Here is a 20,864-nt window from a genome sequence, read left to right as displayed (position 1 = left end):
CCTTTATAATTTAGCTTTCATTTCATCTGCTTTTTATGACTTCAAAATTCCTCTCGGCTTCCTCACGGAAAACCCCCTGGTTTTTTACTAGACGTTGCTGGCCATTCGGAGAGCTTCTTTCCAAGCACTCGATGAAATGACTAATCTGAGCACACATGCCCTTTGGGGGTCTTTGGCTTTTGTGGATTTAAAAACAATTGCTACTGGATATCTAGGGCCTGCTAGCATTTTCTTTTTTTCCCCCCCTTTTTATCTTTTATCTTCTTGAAGCTGCTTCTACGAAGCCTGCTGATTCTAGAAGGCTTATCCCCAGGTCAATGAGGTTCAACATCGTGAAGACTTGAGATTCATCTGCAGAGCCACGGATTCTTGTCCTCATCTCTGGGAGCAGATGGGTATTAAAATTAGAGCAGCTGTTTCCACTTAAGTTTAGAAAAACTGAAAAGAGAGCAACGGGAATTTTCGTGCCTGCAGAGAGAAAAACACACATCAAAGTAGTTAAGAGGCCAGCAGGCACAGGAGCATGTGAAGCACTTTACGGCTTCAAGCAGAAGCCTTTTCCAAATAGGGTGACCCTGATTTGCACTCTTTCACCTGGTCTCATGGACATCTGCGGGGTTCTCTGCCGACTTTTCTTCAGGATCCTGGGCTACCAAGCCTAGCAGGTATGGAACACCGCGCCTGGTGGGAACTGCTCTGAGTGAAGAATGCTCTAAAAGAAAACAATGCCCTTTCTTTGATTCAGACAGTAAATATCGATTGAGGGCCTGCTATGTGCCCGGGTTAGCAGCTCCTTGCTCCCCTACCCCACCTAACGTGTCACTTGTCACTTATGCCTGTTTTCAGAGATGGAGACCTGAGCACCTTTTAATATTTGGAGACTACCTTCGGGGTCCCTAACAGGAATGGACGGTTCTTTTGAAAGTGGGAGACTAACTGGAGTCCCCACTGTGGCTTACCTCGTTTCCCTGGCTTCCTAAAGCTTCTAGGACAGAGGCCAAACCAGGGGAAGAGCAGAGAGGCTGCCGCATCTTGAGTCCTGCTGACTTTCCTGGCCCCCATGGCCCAGGTGGCCACTGTGCTGGGGGAGAATCTCTGCAGGATCCAGGAGCCCTCTGCAGTGTCCACGACCTGGGCGGAGCGTCAGGAAGGAGACTTGCGCTCACTTTTGGGCAAAGGCATGTTGGTTTCATCACCTTTGCCAGCTGCTCCAGGGGTCTTTCAGGAAGGGGAATTCTGGGTGCAGGAAACTCTCAAGATAGGGGTGCACTTGACACCCTCCTTGACAAGGCAGGATCTCCTGCCAAGGACAGTTACCTGCCTCGCTCCCTCAGGTCGTCGCACTGGCTACAGAGTTGTGGACAGCAAAAACACGATCAAGGAAACTCGCTGCGTGTGGCTTCTTCTCCAGGTGGGTAGAAGTACTCGTAGTGGTCTCCATAAGCACCTCTTTCACCCCTCAGGGCTTTTACAACTGCCGTTATCCCAGGCGGAACCCCCTTTCTTGCTCTACTTTCCTTGGTTAGCTCCTTCTTGACCCTTGAGACTTACTTTACACCAGAAGGCTGCCTGAGTTGCCTTGGTGAGTCCAGTGCCCCACTCCCTGTGTTTCACAGCCCCTGTATGCACGTCTCACGGCTCTGACTTCAGTGTGATAGAGTCACGGCGTATTCATCTGTTCCACCCCGCTAGTCACTGACCTTAAAGCTTGTGCCATTCATCTGTATGTTTCTAGATATGTGGCCAGACCTTTTCCATGATAGCTAGACTGAGCCTATGAGATTGCTTCTTCCATCATTTCATTGCTAGATGTAGAAATTATCATTAATTTAAAAAATTCACCTTTATTTTAAGAAATAAAATTCTAAACTTCCCAACAGAATTCCTAGGATTGGTATGCTAAAAAGTTAGAATCCTGACTGTGCAGGACCCTGTTTTTAGGGACTGTTGGATGATGGTACAACTGATTGAATGAATGGGAAAAAGCATTGGGAATTAAGTGAAGGAGGCTGCTAAGGGCGGGGCTTGCCTTTAACTGCCTAGTGGGTCAAAACAAACCTGACATGTGTATACCATAGACATCAAATTTTGTTTTAAATTGTGAAGTATAACACACATACAGAAAAGTGCACGAATCAGCAGGTACAGCTCAATGTATTATAAAATGATCACCTTTGTAACTACCCACCAAGTCAAGAGTGAGCACGGTGCCCTTCGGCCTCTTTCTGAGCCCCACCTCTCCCTTCTCCCCAAAGGTAACTGCTGTCCCGAATTTCATCCTTTGGTTTTGCTATTTGTCATTGTCACACAAATGGGAACAATGTTACGTTGGGGAATTTATTCATATTGTTCTGCAAGACCATAATTCTTTCTTTTTCATGGCTGGAGAGCATTCTTTGGTATGAGTATACTACAGTTTATTTATATACCCGACTCAATGGATATTTGAGTGGTTTCCACCTTTTGGCAATCATGAGTGGACATACGAGCATTCTGTATATGTCTCTCAGTGCACATTTGCCTGTTTCTCTATTAGGCATATATCTAGGGGTGGATTTCTAGGTCAGAAGGTAAATATTCGTTCAACCTTAGGCGATAACAGCCAACGGTTTCCAAAGCAGTTGCACCAACATACAGGCCGCCACTAATTTATTCTTCCTGTTGTATTACGTCCTCATCAACACTTGACCTTGTCAGTCTTTTGATTTTTGTCATTCTTATAAATGTGTAGTAATCTCTTATTGTGGTTTTAATTTACATTTCTCTGATTACTAATGATATTGAGGAATTTTTCTTATGTTTTTTGGCCATTTGGATATCATTTTTTGTGATGAGCCTGTTCAGGTCTCTTGCCCATTTTTCTATGGCATTGTCTCCACCATGCAGCCTTCATTAATGTAAACAATGCTTTATTCTGGAGATGAGCCCTTTGGAGGTTACCTGTATTACAAATATCTTCATCTGTTCTGTGGCTTACATTTTTACTCTTTTATTGGTGTGTGTGTGTGTGTGTGTGTGTGTGTGTGTGTTTAAATATTTATTTATTTATTTATTTGAGAGAGAGAGAAAGAGCATGAGCAGGGGAGGGGCAGAAGGAGATGGAGAGAAAGTCCCAAGAAGACTCAGTTCTGAGCACGGAGCCAGATGTGAGGCTCCATCTCACCACCCTGAGATCATGATCTGAGCTGAAACCAAGAGTCAGACGCCCAACTGACTGAGCCACCCAGGTGCCCCTATTGGTGTGTTTTGATAAAAAGAAGTTTTATCGGGGTGCCTGGGTGGCACAGCGGTTAAGTGTCTGCCTTCGGCTCAGGGTGTGATCCCAGCATTAGGCTCCTCCGCTATGAGCCTGCTTCTTCCTCTCCCACTCCCCCTGCTTGTGTTCCCTCTCTCACTGGCTCTCTCTCTCTGTCAAATAAATAAATAAAATCTTTAAAAAAAAAAAGAAGTTTTATCTTTAGTAAAGTATAGTCCAACTCATTAATAATTTTTCCATTACACTTAGTGCTCTCTGTGTCCTGTTTATTAAATATTTATTCACTCTAAAGTCATGAAGATATTCTCTTCTGTTAGCATTTTGAATCTTTATTTTTTTGCCTTTCATTTCAGATCTACAATTCACTTGCAATTTACTTTTGTGGATGATGTGAGGGAGGAGTCAGGCTTAATTTTTTTACCCATATGGATATCAGTCTATTGAGAGGACTATATTTATTGTACTACCTTATTCCATAAATGAAGGTCCATATGTGATCTTTCTAGTTCTTGACTATGCCATGTTCTAATGACATTAGCTTTAAATTTCTGATCTCTTATAGGAGCAAGCCGTCAATATTGTTCTTATTCAAGAGGGTTTGGACCATCTGGGGTCATTTTGCACAAAGAACAGAAAAAAAAACCCAAAACAACCTCTTGTGATTTCTCTTGCAATTCCATTGAATTTGTAGATCACTTTGGGGGAAAATCTGAATCTTTGTACTATTGTTTTTAATCTACGACTAGAATAACCCTCCATTTACAAATGTCTTCTTTAATTTTCTCAGTGCTGTTTTGCTATATTAGTTCTCTTTGTTGAGGCCATACACTTCTTTCATTTGGTTTATTCCTAGGTTTGGAGGGATTTTTTTGGTATATTATAGATAACACCTTTAAAAAATTAGTTTTTGTTTATTTCTGATACATAGAGATGCAATTAAAAATTTTTTTGACCTTGTATCTAGCAAACTTGCTGACATTTCATATTCTAATAACTAGCATGCATAATCATTCAGTCTGTGAATCACAACAGTGTTTTTCCCCTGTTCGATCCTTATGCTTTCTTTTTATTCTTGCTTCCCTGTTCTGGCTTAGGACCTTTGTGCAATGTTCAATGGGAACAGCGATAGCAAACAACCTTGTTTCATTCTCAATTTCAGTGAGAAACTTTTCAACACCAATAGGTATTACATTTGCTGAAGGTTTGTGTGTGTGTGTGTGTGCGTGTGTGTGTGCGCGTGTGTGTGCGTGTGTGCGCGTGTGTGTGTGTGCGTGTGTGTGCGTAGATTGAAGAAGTGCCTTCTATCTCTAGTTTTCTAAAAGTCTTCACTCTAAGTGAATGTTGAATTTAATAAAATGCTTCCCCTGTATGAGTTGCGGTGATCGTATGACCTCCACCGGAAGTTTAATTCCCAGTCCGTCATAGGCTTCTTTTCCTAAGTAGAGCGGGGGATAAAAGTTGACATATTTCCTGTATTCATGGCATTGTTGTTTTGTGAAAAGAGTTTGTCAGGATGTATGAGTGTCTCTGACGAGAGGCGAAACAAGAAATGTGTGCGTTGGAATTATTCCATAAGTTTCTGATTCAAGAAACGGGTCTTTGAATGACTAAAAGGCAAAGGGAAGCAACAACATCTTGTTTGAGGCTGGCGTTGCGTGTGCCAGTAAATGCGGTTGAGTGTGATCCCTTAGGGTTCAGTTGAATATGGAAACCGAGGCACAAAGGGTGTTTGAAGAACAGTTACTTAGATCTTGATGTATCCGTGACTGAGCGGGGCTTCAGGATTCATTAGCAGGACTATGGACCCAGTGTGTTAGCCAGACGAAAGCAAAGTAGGGCCATCTCAAGATCGTTTCCAAACAGAGCGTGTTTTAAAGAGATCCTCTTGAAAAAGTGGGAGAATAATTAGACACGTAGTAGTTTATTTTTAATGGATTCATTTCACAGTCAGAAATGTGCTTTCTGCTTGTGATTTCCTTTAGCCTACTTACAAATGTCACTCCACCCACATGTGACAATCGGGATGGGCTGTTTTCAAGAAAATCAACTCAGAATTGAGGGAAAAGTGGACTGCCCAGATTAGTATTAGTATAAGTCTTCAGGTAGATCTAGAGTCTCGAATGCCGAGGTGAAGAAATATCAAAACATGAGAACGTGTGTTTTACGAAGACGTGTAGCTCTTGATTCAGTAAAGTGAATGAGTGTTTTTATTATTTGGGTTTGGAAAAAAGATACCATGGGATGCACTTCTTGGCAGAGTCTACTACTGGCATAAGCACCGTGGTGGATTTTTTTCCACATCTTTACTCCTAGTGGGTAAGCAGTTGGTGTTGGAATATAATTGAGATCTTTATTGAACCAAGTGGGAAAAATTCCTTTTTAAGGCAAAAATACTGTGACAGTTGGATTGCAACAGCGTTCATTTGTCTTTCAGCATGAAGACGACATTTCTAACCAGTGCAATTGCTATTTTGGACAGAGAAAGCTCATATGAAGACCTGAAAGGACATCAGGGCTCTCTAGTCCCATTCCTTCCTTTTACGGTTGAGAAAACTGAGTCCCAGGAGCCTTCCTTGCTTTGTCCATGATCACCCACAAGTGGGCGTAAAACCACAGGCTTTCTCTGCCATATCACAGTGCAACTGCTCATAGCATTTTGCCAGAAACCCTAAACTCCAAATTCTGGAATCATCTTTCTCGTGGTCCCTGTCTCCCAGTGGGCCAGCCAATGTAGACACTCTCCTGCTATTTCAAGGCCCCTGGTCTGTGTGGCTCTTCCCCACCCACCTTCCTCCACGCTCTGCCTGTTTCTGTGTCTGGCTTCTGCAGTGGGCTTTCCATCATTGATCTTTCTGTAGTTCAGTGCATGGCTGGGAGGGAAGGGGGAGAATTCCCACGGTCCTTCCAGTGAAGGAGAGGGGGGCGTGTGGGCCTGTACTGTGGTCTTTCTTGGTGGTGGGTTATCTAGATAAGTATTCCCTTCATAGTGCCAAGATTCCTTCTGCGCTATTCATGCACAGAGTTATGATTAAAAGAGTGTCCGGTCCTTCTCTGCCCAAAGCAATATTGCGGAGAGGTCCTTCTGTAATTCAGTCACTTGGGGCATGCCAACCCAGTAAGAGAGTTGGGTGGGGAGAAAAATAGATGAATTGCTATTGGCCGTATAATGCTCTGTTCAAGTTTTTCTCCTTGGAAGTCTTCCTAGGTGAGCCCAGCTACCTGTTTTTCCCTTTTGTGAACCCTAGAGTCAGTATCCTCTCGATGAGGGATTGATTGACAAACTAAAGGGCCACATAATAAATATCGTATAGGTTTTATGGGCCCAGAGTCTCCTTGGCAACCACTCTGCCGCTGCTGTAGCCCACGAGTGGTCACACGTAAGCAGGTGGCTGTGGTTGGATTCCGGCAAAACTTTATTTCCAAAACCAGCCTGGATTTGGCCTGCCCTTGTCGTGTGGCAACCCCTGGTTTACACCAACAAATTCTGCATCTGGGGTTTTGGACCAAGCATGTCAGAATCATCTGGAGAATGCTGAAAGATAGAGGGTTCTCAGCCTCACCCTCAGTGTGTTTTATTAGCAGTCTGGGGTGGGGGCATCTGTGGTTTAAAGAGCTCCTTAACTGATTCTGCCGCTCAGATTGCTAAAGTGATGGTCCGTTCTGCTTTAAAAAATTGGTGTGTGCCCTTAGACACATACCGATAAGCACATGGCATTGTGCTTTGTGTTTAAAAATATTATAAAGGGGCACCTGGGTGGCTTAGTTGGGGAAGCGTCTGCCTTCAGCTCAGGTCACGATCCCAGGGTCCTGGGATCAGGCCCCATGTTGGGCTCCCTGCTCAGCGGGGAGCCTGCTTCTCCCTCTCCTCCATGCTTGTGCTCTCTTTCCCTCTCTCTCAAATAAATACATAAAATACATCAAACATTTTGATGGAGTGAAATGCTTCTGTCTGTTCCTTGAGGGCCGTGGTCCTGAACTGGGAGTGATGTCGTTCTGGCGACATCGGCAAAGTCTGGAGACATCTTTGATTGTCACAACTGTCACTGTGGGCAGGAGGCGTTCTGGCACCTGCAAAGCAGAGATGGGAGATACCGCTAAACACCCTACAATGTGCAGGGCATCCCCCTCAACGAAGAATGATCCAGCCCGAATTGTCAAGAGTGCCGAGAAATATTGCTTTAAGGCTTCGGTTTTTGCTCCGTGCTTAATAAGACACCCCTTCTTCCTACGATATGAATATCTGCGTCAGAATCTATATTAAAAAGTTCCTTACTTGATTTTTCTGCTTAGAAAAATTACTAAAGCAATGGCCCATTCTACTTCTTTTTTTAAAATTTTTTAATTTCTAAAGAGAGAGCACGAGCAGGAGGGGCGGGGGCAGAGGGAGAGAGAGAATCCCAAGCAGACTCCACACCAGCGTGGAGCCCGACGTGGGGCTCGATCTCATGACCCCGAGATCATGACCTGAGCCGAAATCAAGAGTCGGATGCTTAACCAACTGCGCCACCCAGGTGCCCCCATTTTACTTATTTCTTAGTACCACACACAGACGCCCCTGAGGTATTTCTCTTCTGTACCTGTGTCTTACTCCATTCTCCTCTGTAAGGACCATGGGTCCACCATGTCCCCTCAGTGACCTGTGTGGCCTGCATCATGTCATGGGCTCCATCAGTGCGTGCTGATTCTCCTTCTGGCCTTTGCTGGGCTCGGTTCTTCAGACACCCTTCTCATTCTCAGGACGACTCTGTCCACTGAGCAATGGGTATAAATGAGGGAGGGAGGTGGCTTCAGGTCTGCTCTGTACTTGCTTAGAGCCTCTGCAAACAGGGTCGATGAAAACCGAGTGGCCGCCAATAGAATCCAGAATCCCAGAGCTAGAGGAGGCCTTGAGATGTTCTACCTTAGGCCCTCCCTTAACACGTGCGGAGTGTGTGTCCAGAGCAGGCAAGTGACTTGGCCAGAGCCTCTCAGTCACCCGTGCGGACTGACGCCAGCACTGGTCGCTCAGCTGTTTTTCATCAGAAAAGTCCTTGCCACTTTGTTTTGCTGAGAGCGGCCACTGTCACCTAAAGAGACTAGATCTGAGATCTACTCCTATCTGCTCCTTTCAGACCTGCAGTTATCAAACCCATGTTCTTTCTCAACATTAGGGACTTTAGCTCATCCAGCACAGGATTGTAATAGTGGACGTGCATATAGGCAGGGTACTGGTTCCAGTGAGATGGCTCGGGGAGTCCCAGTTAATGTGTCTGAACCTTCTGTTGGACTGCAAGCTCTTTGAGGCCCAAGACTGGGCTTTATTCATCTTCCTGACCCCTCTTCCAGGTATCTTGTCTGGCCCTTAAATTCCAGGGACCCACCTGGTGCTTGATAAATGTCACATGAATCCCTGATCAGCCTTATTGAGTAGGAATGAAGCTCACACTCTCTAAACTAGTGTGGAAGGATCCCTTGGGCAGGTGGCTCCACGGGCACGAGCTTGGGCCCGTCACCCAGGTGACATGGATAAAGGTGTTCACAGGCTCCATGTTGAGGCAATCCTGTTGGCTTGGACTTAGCTAATGACCCTAAAAATGGGCATTTTTTTTAAAAAAAGATTTTATTTATTTATTTGGGAGAGAAAGAGAGTGAGCGAGAAAGAGCACAAGCTGAGAGAGCACAAGGCTGAGGGGAGAGGGAGAGGGAGAAGCAGACTCCCTGCTGAGCAGGGAGCCCACAATGGAGCTCGATCGGGACTCTGAGATCATGACCTGAGCTGAAGGCAGACATTTAACCATCTGAGCCACCCAGGAGCCCCCAAATGGGCCTTTTTCATTCCTGTTTTAAAACTTGACCTTCCATCCTTCTGTTAGTGTGCTGCCAAAGGCATTAGAATTGCTGAGAACAGGGGCAGCAGACAGTTTAAGGAAGGGAAACAGGTCATGCCTAATGTGTCACGTGAGAGAGCTTTTAAATCCCGAGTCGTGGGGTTGGCAGGTCCCTTCGCTCCGGTCTGACCTCTCATGTCACCCTGCACGCATCCCCGTGAACGCTCCTGCTTAGAGTATAAATGATTTGAAACAGGCGAAAAGTCTAAAATAAAATATGAAAAGAATAGTTTGAGATTAGTTCTATGATGTGAAAAGATTTGGCTTAAACAGGTGATTAATGAGGCAACAGCAAGCAGCATTTCGTCAATGAGCTTGCTGGTGACTTGTAAGCAAAACAGCGTTAATCCATGGGCTTTCTCTTTGTTCTCCCTTATAGCTGGTATTACAAAGACTTGATCATCCCCACCCCCACCCCCGTCATCAGAGACTAGAAATTATAGCCAAAAACACATCACCTGTTAAATTTTGAGTATCCGCAAAGTCAAGGCTACTCATGACGATCTTTTGCTTCGTTATGCATTTTGGCAGTTTGGTGGTTTCCTGCTCGTAGTTCAAAGTGAATGGGATTCCAGGGCCGCAGTTAGGGACCTCCACAACAGCTTGATGATTGTATTTTATCTTAGATTTGCTGCTAGGCAATTCAAACAGATCGGTTTTCTTTTTTTCAGTGAGACGAGCCTGAAGAGTTTGAGAGCACAGTGGCAGCTAGTCGTCACTGTTAGCGAAGCAGCTAACAGACGACCCAAGCAGGTAGCAGAATATGAACTGATCACTTTAAAGAAGGGATCGATGACTGTGTAGTGCATTGAGCTCTGTTCTGTGTCCCAGTGCGCGTGCGCGCACGTGTTTTCCATCACATCAGTCATTCTTTTGAATCCCTGCAGAAATCCGTACAGCTGACAGCTTCATTTCTAGCTTTTGTCATCTTTACTAGAAGCTTCTCTCCCGGCAGCCCGTGAATCAGTCTTTACTTCATCCCGACGCTGCTTGTGCATCCCGCTCATGGGTGAAGACAGCAGCTCTTAAATGAGATCATTAATTCTCATCACATGTTCCTTCCAGCTCTTTATTCCCTACCTGGTGGAATGGAGTGTGGTGAATTGGGCATTGCCCTGGGGACCTGCCCTTTGCACCGGGTTCTATCCACTGGCACCTGGGGTGACAGGCTTCAGCAGCAGCTCTCCTGGTGGACGGTCTCTGAGGACTGGTGCCGTGGTGTTGGGGGGCCATCTGTGACCCTCACTGAGCCCTTAATTTTTCTGCCCCAAATCGTCAAGGCAAAAGCAAGAGGTTGTGCTGGCTTTGCCTTCCCTCTCGGGTCAATGGAGACTTTCCCCCCTTTTAAAACTGATTTAAAGTTATTGAATTGCTCTAAAACACTCTAGGACAGATACGTGAGGCATTCCTGGATTTGCGTTCTCAAGACCTGGGACGGGGCCTTGGAGAGTCCTAATTCCATTTCATGTAACAGGATACCTCACGGGCTCTGGCAGCTACGTGCATAGAACATCATTCATTCACTCGGTCAGTCATTGGGTCATTGTTCATTCGGCAGCTCCTGTGTGCCCAGTACTGTTCTTAGGGTGGGGTGGGAGCCCTCAAGTAAACAAAACAGGGGGAAGAAATCTGACCTCACAGGGTTTACAGTCTAGTGGGGGAAGATACAAAATCGATATAAGAAATAGCTAACATTTTCCCCACAATATATTAGCACATAACAGATGTTTTGGAGAAAAATAGAGCAGGGAAAGAGGAATCAACGGTGCCAAGGGGTGGAGACTTGGCACAATTAAATTGTGTGGCCAGGGAAGTCCTCATCAGAAGATGACATTTGAGCAAAGACTCAAGGGGGTTTCAGGGGCAGCCATGAAACGTGAGTGTTCCAGGTAGAGGGAACAGCCAGTGCAAAGGCCCTGAGTGCCTTTGCAAAGGAGAGTGCCTGGAAATGTTAAATGCTGAATGTCGTGGTAGGCACACAGGAACTACCCAGCAAGCAGCAGGCAGTACTCGTTTTGCAGTTGTTGCTCTTAGTGCCCATCCTAGGTTACTGGGCATAAACTCTATAGGGACAGACACTGCATCTGTTTTTTTTTTTTTCTTTTAGCCTTTTATTCCCAGATCCAATATAGTTCATGTCAAATAATAAGACCTCACTCAATACGTGTTGAGTATTATCATTATACTTTTATTCCAAAGAAGCGTCTTGAAATGGTAGTCTTAATTGGCCTACATTTAATCCTTGCTTATTTTCTGTTGCTTACAGAAATATAACCCTGACCACGGGCCTTCTCCACAGGGATTGTTTCTTTGGTATGATCGTAACTTACTATCAAAGCTGTCGTGCTGTGTTGTGACCAGAACTCTTGGCTGGAAGTCAGAAGCTCTGGCATTGTTCTTTTGTAGTGGCTGGGATGGGTCACTCCGCCCCTCTGTCCTGTTTCTGAACAGTGATATGGGTTCAGAAAAGTCCTTCTCTCTATTTCAAGGTTGTTGTGAGCACAAATGATATACTATACGGCAGTGTTCTTTGAACACTTGCTATGGCCACCTTGGGGGAAGGGGTAGCTATCACGCCCGGTAGCCTTCACTGTGCAGGTGGAGAGCTGTGCTTTGCGTTCTTTTCGTGGAGGAGGTGCTGACGTATGCTGTACCCTGGCGTCTCTCTGGGGGCTGTTGTGGCCAGCAGTGGGCTGTGATGGTGGAGCAAAAGGATCAGGGCCTCTCTGGCCCTCAGATAGCTGGTCTTTGCCTTAGGAACGTTTTACTCTCAGCTTCACAATGGAGGTTTGGATCTCCCGAATTAATTTTTGTACTCCTCTCTTCAACATATTTAAATAATTTAAATGTATTTCTCTGTTTTCAGGCCTGTGTTCAATGTCTTAATTTGTGACATCTAGGTCAACCTCAGATGTTATTTTAAAAAGTTGATTTCAGAAACCTGGTTATGTCCCCTTTATCCTAGCTAATTAAATTCTCCTTCCTGTCAGATAATTCTTGAGGTGATACCCACTCCATGAAGACTTCCTAAAAATAAATCAGACACGAGATAACAATACTGTGGCTAAAAGAAAGCAGCTCACATCCGTCTCTCATCATGCCTTCCGAATATTTTGTCAATACTTAAAAAAAAAAAAAAAAGCCCTGCCATGTTTTCTGTGTTCCTCGACATGCTAGGAATAGTGCCATAAACATGGTAGATAAAGTCCCTGCACTGACAGAGCCCACAAGTTTGTGGGAGAAAAAAAGGATTATTTTAGATTTTGTAGTGAGGGAAGGCTTCTCTGGTGGAGACATTTGAGTGGAGAACTCTGTGAAATGAAGTAAAGAGCCATGCAAAACTTGTGAGAAAAAAACCCATTCAGGCAGAGGGCCCAGCAGGTGCAAAGGTCCTGAGGTGGGAATGATCTCAGCATAGTCTAGGGACAGAAAGAAGGTGAGGAGGGGAGAGTGTAAGGGAGAAGGGAAGAGAGGACATCAAGGTTAGGAAGGGGCCAGATCAGGGAGAGCTTTGTCTGACATGGAAGGAGTCTGGGTCTTACTTTAAGTTGATAATGTTTGTAAATATTTAAACTAATTTACAGTTTAAATATTTTCTTCAGATACTAATTCATCTCCTTTTAGCTGAGATTCTGTGAAGGAATTGCCAAGCAATAGCAGAGGACATTGTGGTATTCTTGGGGCTTCATATTATTCAAGCCAGAATCCCTCAATATTCCTTAAGGAGTTTGTTGGAAATTGTCTGACAAGGATAATTAGCAGGGCGAGAAGCTGTTTTACCAGGCAGAATTCTCTCCACATGTGTTTATGTGTGAATTCATTTCCACAAGAGAAATTGAGGGTCTCATTTCTCTGAAGTCTGTACTTCACTGAATTCTATTTTATGATCAGCCCTGAGAAGCCAGGGGCACATCAGATAGAAGTCTCATTTTCTGTTCACAGAAGCAAATGATAATTGAATAAAGCACTGAGAACATGTCCGAACCCTTGAGCTTTCTCAGGAGAAGCGGCTGATCATTTCCTTGTTTTCTAGCCTGTCTCCGAGTCATAACAAATAGTGATTCACAGGTCAGCAAAGGACTCGGGGATAAACACTTTACTTAGAAACATTGTCACAATTTAAAGGCCTGCCAGTGAATTTTTATCTTCCATATCGAACAGGGTCACATTTCTCTCTGATCACCCTCCAAAATAACGAGGTAGAAACCTTCATAAAATTCTGCTCCATGTAAGTCTCCACCATGCTTTACTCTGGTAATAATTGTCATGCAGGCTGATCATTTTGGAAGCTTTTAATTCAATAATATCACCTTAAAAGAGGTTGTTCATCGCGTGGAAACTGGGAGACATAGGAATGACATCCTTAAGGGAGATAAGTTAGTCCGGCAGTCATTTCTCATAAGGAAACCTTGCAAGGTTCCAGAAAGTGGAAGAGGTTATTCCAGTTGAGATCCTTAGTATCCTTTGTCATGACTGGCCGCTAAAAAAAATATCAAAGTTGGTATCTTCCTAATGAACCTCAGTTTTAAATGTTTTTGCTCTAGAAAATTCCGTTCGATAATGTGTTCCTGAGAGCAACATTATTTAGGGGCTTGGTGTGGGGAAGCTGTCCCCTAGGTGGGTTCTTGCTGGTCGCCTGTTATCTGCGGAAGGGTTAATGTTGAGATGACCTTGGGAGGCTCCCCCAGGACAGCGCAAGTGGTTCAGGATGAGTATTCCGCAGGAAGAGCGGTTCCTGGAGCAGTAGCTCTGAGACACGGAGCTAATTGCTCAGCGATGGCACCGCTTTTCTTACGAGGGAATAATTGACCCATTTATGGTCTCGTTTCAGCTCGTGGCGGATCCTTGCGCCAGCACCCCTTGTCACCATGGCAACTGCAGCAGCAGCAGCAGGGGGGGCTACCTCTGCATTTGCAACGAAGGCTATGAAGGTCCCAACTGTGAACGGGGGCTGCCCAGCCTCTCCGCCTCCGGCTGGACTGAGTCCATGGCCCCCAGGCAGCTGCAGCCTGTCCCCGCCACCCAGGAGCCCGACATCATCCTGCCCCGCTCTCAGGCCACCGTGACCCTGCCCACCTGGCAGCCCAAAACAGGCCAGAAAGTTGTAGAAATGAAATGGGATCAAGTGGAGGTGAGAACGGTTGATTGCATATGTAAAGGAACCAGTGCCGTTAAAATAATTTCAGTGGCTCTAATATTGGCGATAAAAATGGAAGACCTTCCAGTTACCCCCTTGACAAAACCAGGTGTCTACCCTTCCTCCCGTCTGCACCTGTGTGTGGGAGATCTCTTTCCCTTACATGAGGGAGACTTTTCAATTATGACTGTTTTGTGGGCATAAAAAGAGTAAGCAAGGAAATAAAATGAATGAAGTTATTTTCTGGAACGATATCCACATACATTTCTGTGAGAGAATCTTGGATTGGGGGCAGACCCTCCACTGTTGACCCAATTTTCCTTAATATTATGCTTCACTTCTTGTTTATTATTTGGTGCCTTGCCGCCAATATGATTTTAAAAAAAGAGAGGCCATCAGTGATTTTTTAAAACATTTTGAGAATGCATTTGAGAATGAAATTTCCAAATTTTGTCTATTTTGGCGAGAACAGATACTGTTTATTGAATCTCGTCCAGTCTGGGTTTGGCTTGTATCTTTAAGCTCATCGGAAGTCTCATGTTGAGGCCTTTTCAGCAGACCCTTGGAAGTTGCCGTACAACATAAATTTGCTCGCTAGGAGAGCTGGGGAACAAATGCAAACGACGACTCGGAGGTGACATCGGTAGACTATAATTCTGTTCCATAGCTTGTATTTATATGACATCCCGTGATTGTATATTATTACTGGTTCTGTAGCTTCAATGACAAAACACATAGATCTTGTGTAGCAGTTTTGGAGTCAAGGAATATGTCTAGACATTTCCCTTATTGTTATAAAAGAGACAAGGCAGCATTTCTTCCTTTATTGTCTTGGGTAGTTCTAAGCAGTTGACCCATTTTTTTTTTCATTGCCACACAATTTATGGAGGCCATATTCAGACTGCAGGGCAGTGTTTTTCAGCCTACCTAAAAAAACTGTGAACGTGTTCTGATTTCAGACTTTTAATAAATGCTTTGAAGTTTTGACTTGAATCCCTCCTTGCGGGATGACTCACTTCTTGAATGTGAACTAAATTTGATTCTGCATTTATCGAGGAAGTGTCCCTTAAAGACAGTTTCTCCCCAACCAGCCATTGCCATCTATTTATTTAAAGGCATGCTCTCCTACTGTTGGTAAATGTGGAAAGAAATGCCTCATCTTCCTGTCATGCTGTAATTTCTTAGGCAGTTCGAGAAGCAGGTTAAAAAGTTGCCAGAGGGAGATGGGAATATATTTGGGTTTCCCCTTTTATGGAGTAATGATGCTTCCGAAATGTGAAGCTCTTTGGAGTCTCAAGGAACTCAAATTGATGTAACTAGTTGTCAGTTAACACATCTTTGAATATCCATGGTGGGCCTTCTCCACGGCGTTTGACTCTCAGGCCTTCTGGACCGGAAGTTCTAAGTGTTGGGTGTGGGTAGAAGTGCCGAGAATTTCTGTATTGTTCTCAGTTAATTCACTGACGAGGGATACATTTAATACCCCTTTGTTTTGCCTCTCCTGGGGGCAGACCGTGCTCACAGCATGAGGAATAAATGAGTAAATTGGTCCAAACCACCTTGCTGCACACAGCTCCAGTGTTCACAGTGTGTTTTCTGAAGAACACAGTCATTCCCCCCAGGAGCCCCTTTTTGGGTACGCATCGGCGTGTTACTTTTGGAAACGTGTCACTTAAAAGATGAAGGGGTAGTCCACGGGGAGAAAATAGGCAGCTTCCCAGCTCCTTGGCCTTAGCGTGGGCTCCTGAGACCCACCTCTGCACAGAGCAGGGTCCCTCAGACCCGCTGCTTCTTGCCGTTTGCTCGTCCCAAGGCTTGCTCTCCTAGTTTATGCCGGCTGCGTGTAAGCCAGGCCTCAAAGTCTGCCTTCTTGTTCTGGAAGCGTTTAACCCCCTGACCCCAGACGGAGGCCAGGGACTGCTCGCTAAGCAGAAGAGAGGACCCTATTCACTGGTGATAGCAATCCAGGAACGGGTAGATGGCTCTCAGGAAAGCTCGGGCATTTCAGAAAATCAAATGGCAGAGCTTTTGTTTTCTTTTGAGTTTGTAAGGTTTCACTTGTCCCCTCTCTGTCTCCAAAGGCCGCTCATGGGAGTTTGCTTTGTAATATTACCTTGTATGACGATCAACCCCGATCACTTCTTTCTCCCCTTTTTCTTTCCCCAGGTGGTCCCAGATATCGCCTGTGGGAATGCGAGTTCTAACAGCTCTGCTGGTGGCCGCCTGGTGTCCTTCGAAGTGCCACAGAACACCTCAGTCAAGTAAGAACACCCGCCGCTGAAACCGTTACGCTCGATACTGTGCCCGTAAGCTGGGTTGTGCCCATCCTGGTCAGTCCAGTGAGAGTCATGACTGGGGTTCCATGCGTAGACGTGGCCTAAATTGCTCAACACCCAGAGAGACCTCTTTCAGGGGAGAACATTGCAGCGGGGATCCAGCTGGGCGGGGGACGCGGACTTGCGGAATTGGACGGGATGAGTAAGGTGCGAGATCAGAAACCCGGAGGCCTTGGATAAGATCCAGAGCCAGACCTTCACTTCCCAAATGACTTTTGCTTTCAAAATTCTTTGGCCTCTTATGATTTTAATGGGCCGTTGGTTAAATTCATGGGCATAATTTAAAATCCAAACATTATAATTTTGCTTTTAAAAACAAGCATCTGAGGAGAGAGTGTTTTGTTTGGCTTTGTTTTAAACTCAAGTTCTTTCAAATGACAAACAGCCTACTGTCACGGGTGGGGACGGGAGAGGCAAGGGCTGAGCACCTGCTGTGTGTCAGGTGGGAGTGGGGGCAGCGGCTGGGGGTGGGGCCGGCCCCAGAGTGACCCCGCTCTGCCTGACAGCTCTCACTGCTCATCCTTCTCTGTTTCTATTAGCTACCCACCCCCCAGCCTCATGCAATGGGAATCTGCTGTCCAGTCTTCAGGGACTTGAGAAGACCCAGGCACACGTGACCCTGGTGAACTAATACTTTGTATTAGCTCCCTTTAAAGGGGGCGGTGGGCACTGTAGACCTCTTCCATTTATACAGAAGCATTTTTGCCCACCTTGCCTTCTAAACAATGGAGCTGAAATGTATCCCCTCCCCTGGAGCCTTGAATTCACTCTGCTGGGGGGAGTTAGGATGGGCAGGGAACTCGGCCCAGGGAAGAAGGCCCCTTGGGGAGAAAGGTGTGGCCTCTGAGGCAGCTTCCAGTTCTACCAGCAGGGGGACCCCGGTCCTAGTGTTTCAGGGCTCAGAATACAGATGGAAGTAAGAGCCGGCTTTAGGCAAATCAGGACCGGTAGTTTCCTTTACGTTTACGAAACCATCTCCTACCCAGGCGAATGGCCCCACGCGCTCTCTTTTCTCTCGAATGACGAGATACTGTATGGTGACTAACATAACAAAATAAAAATTATTATATATATATAAAAAAATGAAACCATCTCCTAGCTCTTTCTTGTTTGGCTTTCATAAGCCTTTCCAAACAGTTCTGATCGTCTATCCCTTTAAATGCTTTTTGTTTTTTTTTCCCCTTCTCAACAAACTTGAAGTTCTCTAAGACCCTCCTTGGCTGCAGGACTGGGCAAAAATAGCCCCCTGACCCAGGCTGAGTGAGATGGGAGGGCCGAAAAAGCTCTGGGTGCCCTGAATTCACTTGTAAGGGCTGCTAGCCCCCGAGACTTTCATTTATTCATGGATTCAACCTTTTAGCAAAGCCTGATTGAACACCCGAGTGCAAGCCAGGAGCTCTGCACGCTGGGTATGCTCATCTTCTCCCGCAGGTGGAGACCTGCTTCTCCAGGAGCACAGAGGAGGGGAGGGCTGGCTGCTGGGTGCTGGGAAGACCGTCAGGGAGGGTCTCAGAGAAGCGATGACCCGCGGGCTAAGCCTTGCAGAATGGCACGTGAACCAGACGCATGAAGGGGCAAAGGCTGGGAGCTGGGACAGAACCTGCTTGGGGAGGGACCATAGCTCCCTATGGCCTGCACTCTGAGTTGGGGCTTGAAAGGGGAACTGAGGCCAAGGCTGATTTGCTTTCTAGCATCTCATTCTTTGATTTTACCCTGGAAACAAGAAAAAGCCAAGAGAAGCCCGAAGCATAGGTCGTGACACACTTCGGCTCATGCGAGCAGCACAACTCGGGGCCGTTTGGGGATGCATGACACATTTAGAGTAAATTCCAGCAGGACTCCATATCGTGTGGATGTGGAAGGATTTGTCTCTAAAAGAACTCAAGATGCCCTTTTATTATTGATTACAATTGTTAAGCAAAGGCGAATCATCTCTTCGTGATCTTGTGGTCTATTTTTAAGCCAGTGGGAGACAGACCTTTGTAACGATTTTCCGAGACCTTGGTAGAGGCGCATGTCATTTTATTTTTATTTTTAACTTTGATGGACTGGTTCTAAGATGAATTTCTCTGAAAGGGATTTCTGGTTTACTCCATTCCTGTTTTCAGAATTCGGCAAGATGCCACGGCCTCGCTGATTTTGCTGTGGAAGGTCACGGCCACAGGATTCCAACAGTGCTCCCTCATTGATGGACGGAGTGTGACTCTTCTCCAGGCCCCCGGGGGCCTGGTCCTCTTGGAGGAGATGCTCGCCTTAGGACACAACCACTTCATCGGTGAGTTCTGGAAATCCACCAACAACACATCTGGGTCCACCCAACCTCGGTTTGGTGTTGAGAGATGGCGGGGAGGGCATTTTGCTCAGATAATCTGAGTTCTAGACATCAACCCTGTTTCCTCCATTTTAGTTGAGGTTTTGCTTATGATCAAAATTGATTTCTAAGGTAGTATTTCCCATGTGACACAGTGTGGACAAAGTGTGCTCTGAAATCCTGAGCCTGTATGCCAGCTGTGGACAAAGAGACATGGATGTGTGACCTTTGGCACTTAAAGCTCGAGTCTGCCTTCTTTTTGACCCTCATCTGCTTTCTCTAGGGCTTGTGGGCAGCTTGAGGCCCTGAATGTTGCTCTCTCAGAAAAACCCTGTTCTCACCTGAGTTAGGCCTGACCTAGAGCCCTGGGCACAGCACCCCAGGAGCCATTTGCTACATCTGAGCCTCTACTCACAGATGCCCTAGGGGATTTACAACTCCCTTTGGGGCTCCTCTTCCCACAACCCACCTTTCCCTCATGGGTCACTTTTGACTTTTCACTTTCCCGAATATACTTAAATCTGCAGCTTATCCTTCCCTAAACTGCCATGTGCTCAATTAGCTGTCTTCAAATTCCTCTTCCCTGGAGTAGAAATGGCCTTTGTAAAGCAAGACTCCCCACCCACTGTCCCCTGCTCCTCCGAAGGGCTACACCTGGGCAGTTTCCAGAGGACACCGTCCCCTGGTTGGCATTCTGACAGCATCCTGCGCCGTCTTCATCCCTCATTCAATACAGAGCATCTCTGGGGTTGGAACTTGTAACTGCAGCCCCCAGGCAGGCCCATATCATCAGCTGCGAGCTTGATGCTTGTGCAGGCTCAACTCAGAGACGCAAGCTCAAGTTCAGACTTCACCCACAGTCCTGTGCCCCAAGCAGCCGCCTGCATCCTGCTGTTAATACCTTCTCCTGTCTGCTCACGTATTCCAACAGTCCTCCCCTGGATGGGGGCAGAGGCAGCATTCGTCTCTTAGGGGTGTTGTGAGGGTTCGGTATGGTAATGGATGTGCAAGTGTACTTTACAGATATTCGGGATGATTCTAGGCTACTTAGGGTTCTTTGTTTTTTTTCTGAGATACACTAAATATTTGCTAAATTAAATGAAAAGTATACAGCGAGATTATTCTCTAAGATATATATTTGATGCAAATATCATAATGAAGATAAACTGATAAAATGAAATGCTCAGCTCCATATAATTTGTATTGTATTTTTATTTGACTGACCGTCCTCTGATAAGAAGGCCGTTTCTCAATCTTTGGAAATCCAACTGTGGAGTGGGTTGAGGGGAGCAGGGATTTTCTTGGGTGGAGAAATCAGGGTGGGGAATGGGCGTGTGGGGAAAAGAGGGTAGAGTATTTAACTTCAGACTGGTGGGTGTCTGTTCAGTGGATATTGGATTACCAGAGTGATGTAATATTGTCAAGTCAAGTCTAAATTTTATTCCCCCAAATGTTGCAGTAACTATTATTTATTTCCCTGTTTTAACAATTTATCTACAAGGATATAGTTTGTGTATTTTGGTAAATAGTTTCAATTTTACTTTGTACTGATTTTTTAAGTTTTCCTTTTTTAGTGGATTAAGCTGTCCTAAGACATGGAGCTACCATTTTGCAAAAATACATGTGCTATCACCACTCCTTAAAATGTCCTTAGTATTACCAGAAGATATCCATTTGCAATGTTAGCTTACCTTTGATATTATGATTGGTTGTAACATAACTATAACTTCAGAGTGATGTTGGGGGTAAGGACAGAGATCAATAAAGAAGGATTTTCTAGTATTGATACAATGTTATACTCTTGAGACACAAGGAATTTTATGAACTCCAACAGAGATTGAGCTCATTTTGCTAACAAACAAACTTCATGGAAAAAATTTTATCTTGGGTTGAAATGTACTCCTCCTTAGAGGAATAATTTTTAAAAATTTAATATATTAATAACTAAATTAAGGAC

At 45.3% G+C, this 20,864-nt stretch overlaps 1 protein-coding gene across 1 annotated transcript in view; it reads left to right on the top strand.

Moving 5' to 3' along the window:
• DNER (delta/notch like EGF repeat containing) overlaps positions 1-20,864 on the top strand; it is a 300,909-nt gene that overhangs the window by 109,982 nt on the left and 170,063 nt on the right. Inside the window, exons 2-4 of the mRNA XM_087864128.1 lie at positions 13,955-14,254; positions 16,427-16,521; positions 18,705-18,871. Of these exons, the coding sequence (XP_087720254.1) occupies positions 13,955-14,254; positions 16,427-16,521; positions 18,705-18,871 (562 nt within the window). The remainder of the gene's footprint in view (positions 1-13,954; positions 14,255-16,426; positions 16,522-18,704; positions 18,872-20,864) is intronic.

This window comes from Ursus americanus, chromosome 1 (assembly GCF_024610735.1).
Source record: "Ursus americanus isolate L20-20 chromosome 1, mUrsAme1.1.p, whole genome shotgun sequence".
In the NCBI taxonomy this organism is placed as follows: Eukaryota; Metazoa; Chordata; class Mammalia; order Carnivora; family Ursidae; genus Ursus; species Ursus americanus.
The sequence above is the reverse complement of the archived record's forward strand: the minus strand, read 5'-3'. Positions and strand labels throughout refer to the sequence as shown.